Source organism: Symphodus melops (genome assembly GCF_947650265.1).
Source record: "Symphodus melops genome assembly, chromosome: 12".
NCBI lineage: Eukaryota > Metazoa > Chordata > Actinopteri > Labriformes > Labridae > Symphodus > Symphodus melops.
In genome coordinates, this window is record NC_136702.1 from 10,465,027 (window position 1) to 10,474,325 (window position 9,299).

Below are 9,299 nucleotides of genomic sequence, written 5' to 3' on the forward strand. Positions count from 1 at the left end.
GGTGTGCTGGACTTTTCCCCTCAGAGACCACTCCACTGCCGAACACAGGTAAACTGTGTTTGTGTTTTTTTCTGTCCCTTTACACTTCTTTGGATTGATGCTGCGTCATTAAAACACATGAAGCATAAATAAGTGCAAAAGTGACGTCTAAGGACGGGTCTTAGTTTGAACACGTAAACAAACCAGCTGATGAATGTTTCTTTTATTAAGCATGATGCAGTGTAACATGACAAATGTGTAACATGAACAAATGTGGAAAAAATAGCTTATTGAACAGAATGAGTCCCAACCACAGAAACCAAAGTATTGTATTCATACTGAGAATTGTCTTGTTGATCTATGATTATTTTATATAGTGGTCTTATCTCAGCACTATAACCACAAAAGTATGAGTTAGGAGGAAATCTAAATATACTACAACTTTTACTTCTATCATATGTAACAAAGAAAGGTTCCCTTACACATCCCCAGTCAATACTGCTTTGATTAGGTCTTTGCATAAATTGTTCCACTGTAGGAGAAATGCCCTCGTTGAGAATACTTCCACTTTTAAAAGTGCACTGTGTAGTTTTTGTAGAGACATTTGAAAGTTGGAGAAGTGTACAGATTTTTGTGCTATATGTTCATAACTCAACACACAAACTGTCCTCAGGAAAATGTGTCCCCGGAAAACTGAAGATAAAAGGCTACAAGTTCTGCTGGGCGGCCCACAACAGTGAAGCCATAACTGTCCAGGTCACTTTTTACCTCCACAGTTCCAGGGACCCGTCTTTTCCTTTGAATAAAGTTTGGGTATCCAGTTCATAAAATACAGCATAGAATTGTTTCACCTCTTCAACTTTCAAATTTCACCACCAAATCTACATTGTGCACCTTTAAGATTTTTCAGTGGAAACTTGTGACACATTTATTATAAAAAAAAAAAAAAAAGGAATGCATCACAACGAGCAGGATTTTCATCAGATTCCAAGCTGCGAAGCAAACGGAGAAACGCCAAAGACACGAGGAGTGCAAAGTGTAGTCAAAACCACAAAGTTCATACTTTAACGGAGGGTTTCATCTGAGTCTCAGAAACATTTTCCTCTCACCCTTCATGATATTAAAACATGCACTTTCAGTTCGAGTGCCAAAATCCTAAGTGCATTAAACCTGACTGACACGAGGTCAATCAGAAATATTAATGTAACATATTTTGTCCTCCAGGGAGTGCTAACAAGCAGGAGCACCAGCTCCACTCTGTAAGTGAGTTTTCAGCTGGTGATGAGACTCTTTAAAGTCAGTGATGACACCTCTTCATGAGCCAAAAATAAACAGTACCTGGGCTTTTTAATGATATCATCATTTTAATCCTTGTTACTGCTGCCCCCAGCTCATTGCCAGATAAATTATAAATTGTATTTATTTACTTTACTCATGGCAAGTTTATGTTTAACTTAACTTTAACGTTTGCTGGGGGTTTAGTTAGTTGTGTCACAGAATCAGACATACTGACTGCGCCACATGAGTCAAAAGAAAACAAATAGTGTAAATACTTTTGTTTACACGTCAAATATCAAGGATAGTAGCAGCCTTGAAGAAAGAAAAGTTGGACTTTTCTTTGAACAAACGTCCAGGCCTTTTAGGGAGCTGCCTCTGGTCACTCCTAGTCTTGACTGTCGCAGGTACCAGCAGGGGTAAGAGTGGAAAATGTTTTTGATCAAGGGCTACAAACCTGTAACTCTATTTTTCTACATGAAATAAACGCCTCTAAAACTTGGTTCTATTTTTTTTTTTTTTTTTCCCACTTTCTGTACAAAGGAGATGTGAACAACTACGCACACACAACCCACCATTCTATAAGCGCAACCTCTCTGCAGCCTTCACTTCATCACCTCAGCTGCATTGAAACGTCTAGAAACTGCGAAATGTGGTCATGTCCTTTGGCTCTTTGCTGGGAACGCACCAATCATCTGCCTCGTGGATGGTCTTGTAGTGTTTCCAGGCTGACTTGTTGTACACAGGCAGCCTCTCAATGGACTCTGTGGAGAGCGCCTGGCAGACGACGGAGAGGGTAGCGTTAAAACAGCGTGTACGTAATGCACGCTCGTGAGAGACGGGTCAAAGGTGTTCATGCTCTTACCCTGATGTAGATCACAGCATCAGTCCCATGACCCTCCAGAGAGTAGAGCTTCAGGTCGCCTTGAAAGTAGCGAGCGTAGAGTCGAGAGATGGGCAGGCCGTACCCGTAACCCGCCTGGACAAAAACAAAACCATTTGTCCACCAGCTGAGACAAGAGCAAAACCCTAAAACAATAACCAAAAGAGTTCGTGGCAATTCTTTGATTTTTTTTGAGATGTTAAATCAAAAATCCTTTTATTGAACCCCCAAACATGGAAACTATTCCACACATGCTCCACAACCAAAAAAACGTGGTAATACAAGGATAAATATCGGAGAGGCTTCTGACAAATGAAGGGAGGTTAGAACTCAGAAAGGTTTCAAGGTTCCTACTTGGACTCTACGTCCGAGGAGGCAGAAGGAGACGGAGACTGCAGTACCCATTTTAAACACTAGGTGAAAGAGTTACATACTGCTCCTTTATGACCAATTGCATAAATTCACAAACTGTCAATAAATAATGAGCGATACCGACCAGAGGAGCAGCGCGCCCATCGATGCTGGGCCGAGGAGCTGTGGAGTACGTGTAGGTAAACAGCCTGTCGATCTTACGCAGCGGCACGCCTCCTCCACGATCGCACACCTGGAGAAGAACTCACAGTCTGAACAGTCTCGACTTCCAACAGTCCCTCTAATGCCCAGAACCTCGCCTGAAGTCGCCACAAATTAAAAAGATGAGACAAAAGCCGCAGCTCATTTACCTTGACGGTCAGATCTTCAGTTCCCAAAGCGACCTGGGCACGGACGGCAGGATACTCCATGGCGTCGCCGTATAACTCCATGGTGGCTCGCATAGCATTCTGCAACAATGAATGTGCACAAGAGTTTCTACAACTGCTTGTTTTGACAAAGAGATAACATGTTAGACGCTCCCATTATAAACCAATGAGGAGCTGGTACAGTCAATCTTACCTTAAACAGTTCAAACACCATGTGGTACAAATGGGACGGCACATACACCACCGTGATGGGTTTGTCCTTTTCTTTGACTGTCAGGACAAACATGTTAGACTCAATCAGATCAGAAGTGCTTTAATGTGAGTCGCTCATATGTTTAGAGTTTTCAAGTAAAGCAGAATGTATCGTCAGTGTGACGTGTTTCCTGTCTACCGTTGAATTCCTCCAGCACCAGCTCAGGCGAGTTCATGTAGTAACGGTCGCAGAGGTTTCTCGCATTTTCGTACGCGTCTATAGGAAACGAGACAACAAATGAGTCCTTGAACACAACATTTTTTGAGAAACCCTCCCACGGCATGTTTCTCACCTCTGATAACGTCGCTGACCCGACAGTGTGGATCGATACTGCCGATCTGTTTGGGATGCGCTGGATTCACCTTCACTTTCCCACCAAAGAGGAGAGCTGGAATAAAAACACAGGACTGCAGTCTGATTGTTTCTATATGACAAATACCTCAAACAGACTTTCTTGAGTGATTAATTATATAGTATGTTTGAACGACTCCACGTGGAACCTTGTTTTTCATCACTCCAAATCCAAAAGTATTCAAATGACCATCCAACAAGACGAGGAAAATCAGCAAATAATCACAACTGAGAACATGCAATCAGCTAGGATTGAAAAGCTGAATAAAACAACTAATTAGATATAAATAATGTCTTAAAAATAACATTAGTCCAGTAAAAACCATAAAGACACTGCACGTTTGGATGTGGTCTGCTCCTTACTGGTTCTAAGAGAACCAGTAAGGAGCCAGTTTGAATTTCATTGAACGTCACAGAAAGTACACGCTCCAAACTAAACTAAATGAAGATGCTGACAGGGCGACGTTCAGAACAAAGGCCTCTGGAGAACGTGTTTCATTTAGCAGAAGACAAAGTACTCACTGTGCTGGTTGAGTAACATCCTGATGGAAATTCTGCTCATGTAGAAACGATCTAAAAAATACTGAACGTTTTGGCTGACTACCGGGTCCGTGCCGTACGCCTCTTTATACTCCACGACTCCCTGAGCCATGGTGGGAATGACATCGTTGTGACGATTTCTGACCCTTATTACCGCATCTGTGAAACTGAATAAGACACAATACAGATCACCACAAGTTGTAGCAAAAACAGCATACGCAGTTTGATGAATTATAGTGGCTCAGAGTAAGGTTGTCGTTTCTCAATCGGAAGGTCGAGGGTTCGATCCCCAGCTCCTGCGAGCAACATGCAACCTGGGCATGACACTTAACCCTGAATTGCTCCCCCTGCTGCATCAGGGGTGTGTGGATAATATAAATAGTAACCAGCTGTCAGTGTGAATGTGTAGGTGGTGTAAAAGCACTTTGAATAGTCAGAAGACAAGTCCATTGACCACATCAAAGCCAAACTTCACCTCACTTACTCATATGTGACTTTTTCATCGTCTGCCTTTTTGTCCTTGAATGTAAGAATCTCCTGAAGGCTTTGCATGTACCTGTATGTGGGTAAAAAAAAACATTGCTATCAATCTGCTTCATGACGGGACTATTTTTGTATTTTGTATTAGAAGAAAGAAGGAAGCCTGTTTACCAGCCTTGGACCAAGCGGACTGATGGAGTCCTCAGTAAGTTGTCAGGCAACAAGTTGATCTCTTTCATGATGTTGGCCAACCTTACTGGCAACTCATGTCGAAGAAAGGTGAAGGAGGTTTTCTCACACGCATTTTCTGAACCTGAAGGAGGTTAAAACACGCAAAAGTATTATTTGTTTATTTTCTTTAAAATAGTATAGGAGATCAGAAATGCTGTTCTGCATGTGTTGCCCTTACTTAGGTTTGTTCAACATGTAAACCTATAAACATAAGGGGTTAACAGTATGCTAACCTTGTGATTTAGTGTTTTAAAATGCAACAAAAGTGTTTTTTAAATGCAGAACCAAGTGAAGGAGCAGTCTTACCAAAATCCAGAAACTGCTTCATTGAAAGAGGAGAGGGGGAAAACTTAGAGTAATAGTCGATGTCCTTCCCAGAGGAGATGCTGCTCCTCAAAAACCTTAAAATCCTCATCTTGACAGGTCCAGTGTCAGCTCACGTAGACGACGGAATGTTTTGTTTAATGGTGTCCCAGATAGAAAAGATGCTTATTAACTGTAATCAAAGGTGACATCCCACTGAGCAGTCACGCTTTATTATCGTTTAGCTTATACTTATACGTAGACATTAGCTAACCTCGCTAACTTGTGCTGCACCCAAACACAACACAACTTCTCAAGTTATGCTGTGAAGAGATTATTTGGTTAAATGTGTTACATCAATATTCGTGGCAAATGTAAAATATATAATAAATACTCCCACGTTGCAGTTGCTCATGGCTACATCATTACTGGTAACTTGACAAGTCAACATAGCAAAGCGATTCTAGCTAGCTAGCACATTCAAAGAGTCACGGGTGATGTCAAGAGAAGTGCCTGAAACCTGCCTCCCGTCCGGTTACTTTTCAATACTGTTTATTAGCATGATCACCTGTTCCCTCTGTTTTTAAAAAGTACATCAAAAGGGTAAATTTTAGGTATTGTTTTAGTAACCAGTAAAATGAGATTCAGGGGAAAAAGGGTAGGCCTACTGTAAACAGTGAATTTATTCAGAAACAGTATTTAACATAAGATTCGTTTATTTTATTTCGCCAACATATTGTTACAATTGTTTTAATAGTTATATAGTTTACTTAAACATGTTTTAATGTTTAATGATGGAAAATGAATCAGATGATTTTTATCGACGTCTGTGACGAATAGTGCGTTATTTCCAACGTTTCTTGATTAATTCCATATTTGAGTTTCATTTGGTAACTTTCGTATCTGAAGTGTCATTTTTGTCATTATTGCTCCTTTTCTCTGAGTGTTGTCTTACAGGCAGCGATTTGCACCAATGAACGATCAAGTAGCGTCTGTTCAGGATCATGGTTGGGTATTCGATCTGTCAATCTTCTTAAGGAGGCGGGATTAATGTGCCTCGAGACAAAACTCTGGGGTTTAACGTATGTGTTTAACCCCATAGAATCGTCATTTCCTGTAGTCGGCTACAGAGATGCCTGCGTCGAGATATTCTGGTAAGCAGGCCACGTTTTAGTAAATGATGTGTTAGTAATAGTTCTCAGTCTGGTTCAAGGTAACGTTAACAACCCTGTGAGTGAGTTTATTAACCGCTAACGTCCCGAAGGACAAAGTTGAGGTCGAACTGTTACTACTGTTGAACCAGCGTCTTTTTTGTGACCCGCCAAAAGCGTCAGCGGGCTCAGCGAGGAAGTGAACCATTTTAAACCTTTGCTGTTTTCGGTGTTGTTAAATCTATCCACCCGGGAAAGGAAATGAGTGGAGGATTTAACTTCGGGCAACCCTCCACGGGGTTTCCATTTGGAGCTCAGAGTACCACCGCCGCGACCCCCAGCACGGGCTTCGGACTTGCAAGTTCCACACCTGCACCCTCCGGAGGGGGCTTCACCTTTGGCACTGCCACTCCGGCCTCCACCAACCCCACCGGCTCTTTTAGCTTCGGCACTCCAGCAAAGAGCACACCAGCTGGCGGAGGTTTTTCTTTCGGGACCCCCACCAACGCATTTGGCATGGGTGTGACCCCTCAAACCACAGCACCTACCGGACTGACTCTGGGCTCCACTGCAGCTCCAGCTGCGGGGTCTGGGTTTACCTTAGGTACTGGGTTAACTGCCCAGACCACTGCTGCGGCTCCGGCAGGTGGGGGCTTCTCATTTGGCACTGCAGCTCAAACCCAACCCCAGCCAGCGACCATGGCAGCCCCCATGGCAGCCCTTGTACCAGCAGCTGCACCAGCAGCAGCAGCAGCAACAACAGCACAAGGTGCCGGTGGGCTTTCATTTGGAGGGTTTAGCTTTGGATCTAGCAAAGTCCAGATGACCACAGCTACGGCTCCAGCTCCGGCTCCAGCTCCTGCAGCAGCCACAGGTGGAGGCTTCAGCTTTGGCAACGCTGCCGCCCCTACTCTCACTCTGGGCTCTCAGCCGCAGCCAGCCTCTACTGCTGCAGCAACAACAGGTGGAGGATTTGCCTTTGGGATTAAACCCTCTACCACCCCAGCTCCTCCTGCAGCCACTCAGGCAGCCCCAGCAGCTAGCTCATCTCTCTTTGCTACACCCATCTCTGCAGTAGTTGCCTCTGGTGCTGCTACAGCCACTGCAACAGGTACAGGCTTCTCTTTGGGAGTAGCCCCAACACCAGCAGCAAGCACTGCTCCTGCTGCTGCTGCTGCTGTTGCTGCTGCTGCTGCTGCTGCTGCAACGACCACAGCAGCAGGTGGCGGCCTGTCTTTCATGCTCAAACCTCTGGGTGCAGCCGCTACCACCTCCACCCTTGCTCCTGCTTCTACTGCTACAGTTGCAGCCACCTCAGCAGGTTTCCCCACAGGCTTCTCCCTGGGACTTAAACCCACATCCGGCATAAGCGCCACAACGACCAGCGCAGTTACGACCCTCACTACAACAGCTGCTCCACCTGTGATGACCTACGCCCAGCTGGAGGGTCTCATTAATAAGTGGAGTCTGGAGCTGGAAGACCAGGAGAGACATTTCTTGCAGCAGGCGACACAGGTGAACGCGTGGGACCGCTTGCTGGTGGAGAACGGCGAGAAGATCACCTCGCTTCATAAGGAGATGGAGAAGGTGAAGCTGGATCAGAGGAGGCTAAACCAGGAGCTAGATTTCATCCTGTCCCAACAGAAGGAGCTGGAGGACTTGCTCTGCCCACTGGAGGAGTCTGTGAAAGAGCAGAGCGGAACCATCTACATGCAGAATGCAGACGAGGAGCGGGAAAGAACGTACAAGCTCGCAGAGAACGTGGACGCACAGCTGAAGAGGATGTCTCAGGACCTGAAGGAGATCATTGAGCATCTGAACACATCAAGTGGACCAGCAGACACCAGTGACCCAGTAAGATGAGAATTTATTCTAACCTACCCTTTTCAATGTTTTTCCGTTATTTGGTAACTATTTTGCAAATGAAAGTAACTTCTTTTGTTGTTGTTGTTTTTCTTTCTCAGCTTCAGCAGATCTGTAAAATCCTCAACACTCACATGGATTCTCTTCAGTGGATCGATCAGAATTCAGTCCTCCTGCAGAGACGAGTGGAAGAAGTGTCCAAGCTGTGCGACAACCAGCGCAAAGAGCAGGAGAAGACCTTTCGTTTAACATTTGACTGATCTGTAGTAAATACTGAAACATGTATAATACAAATTGCTAACTTTTGATATATTTGTTTTTGGTAGATCTAAAGATGATTGTCATACAATAAAATTCTTGTCAACTTGTTTTTGTTCGCCTTTAGTTGTTTATGGTTGCATAAAGATTGATATTTTCAACTTTTATAGAATAGTGACATTTATCTATTCCCATGTAAATGCTTTGGGTGTTCAACATGTACACAATAAAATAAATCTTTTGATTGAGGCGCTGATCTGTTCTTTAGCTTGATTGCATTGTTGTCCTTGTTTTGCTCAGTTATACCTTTAAATTAGTTTATAACACGATTCTATTTTATCAAAGCTTTGATACCAGTCTTCTCAAGGATTCCTGTACATGGGACTGCTGTGTTTCAGGAAAAGAACGACATTTTTTGCTGTGATGAACTGCAAAAAATGGATAGAGGATAGAGAGAGAACTGTTTTAGTGAAATTTTCTTGCAGAAAAAACCCCCGAAAACTATCTTGTCTCACTTTTCAGTCAGCAGGATGAAGCCTTTCTTTTGTTTTATGTGATTAAAAAAAAAGTGCTAATCTGTGACTGTCCTAGCAAGTAACTTCAAGACGTCTCATTTGGCTTTAATGACGGGTGATGGGAAAATCTCCCTCTCTCTCCTGCCCAAACACGTCAAATGAGATGTGAAATCTGCAATTAACAGGATTTTTTTTTTTTTTAATCTATAAAGAAGCTGTTTTTTCAGTACCCCTACCTTTGTGCTGTAACTAATCAGATGATTTTTAAAAATGTAGCCGTTGGATTTAAACAATATTTTCCATTTTGTTTCTGTTTGTCGGTGTCCTTTATGCTTCTACGTGTTTGTTTTGGAGCGTTTGTGAGTGGGCATGGTGATGAAGGTACACGTCCACCTGTCTCTAAGGGATATATATATATATATATATATATATATATAAACATACATAGGTTACACAAATATAATATGGTGTTGGGTC

General features: G+C 43.3%; 2 protein-coding genes across 2 annotated transcripts; one reads left to right on the forward strand and one right to left on the reverse strand.

Moving 5' to 3' along the window:
* Nucleotides 1-184: 184 nt before the first annotated feature.
* pdk1 (pyruvate dehydrogenase kinase, isozyme 1) lies at nucleotides 185-5,548 on the reverse strand. Its single transcript, XM_079357131.1, has 12 exons — nucleotides 5,436-5,548; nucleotides 5,039-5,228; nucleotides 4,673-4,814; nucleotides 4,506-4,577; nucleotides 4,004-4,188; nucleotides 3,423-3,518; nucleotides 3,269-3,346; nucleotides 3,071-3,147; nucleotides 2,860-2,958; nucleotides 2,634-2,741; nucleotides 2,120-2,233; nucleotides 185-2,031 (listed from the first exon to the last, which is right to left on the reverse strand). Exons 2-12 carry the CDS (start codon nucleotides 5,145-5,147, stop codon nucleotides 1,891-1,893), a joined length of 1,221 nt encoding a protein of 406 aa, XP_079213257.1. The 5' UTR covers nucleotides 5,148-5,228; nucleotides 5,436-5,548; the 3' UTR covers nucleotides 185-1,890.
* A 517-nt stretch (nucleotides 5,549-6,065) lies between these two features.
* On the forward strand, nucleotides 6,066-8,563 carry LOC306832527 (uncharacterized protein). Its single transcript, XM_079357280.1, has 2 exons — nucleotides 6,066-8,040; nucleotides 8,151-8,563. Exons 1-2 carry the CDS (start codon nucleotides 6,448-6,450, stop codon nucleotides 8,307-8,309), a joined length of 1,752 nt encoding a protein of 583 aa, XP_079213406.1. The 5' UTR covers nucleotides 6,066-6,447; the 3' UTR covers nucleotides 8,310-8,563.
* Nucleotides 8,564-9,299: the final 736 nt, after the last annotated feature.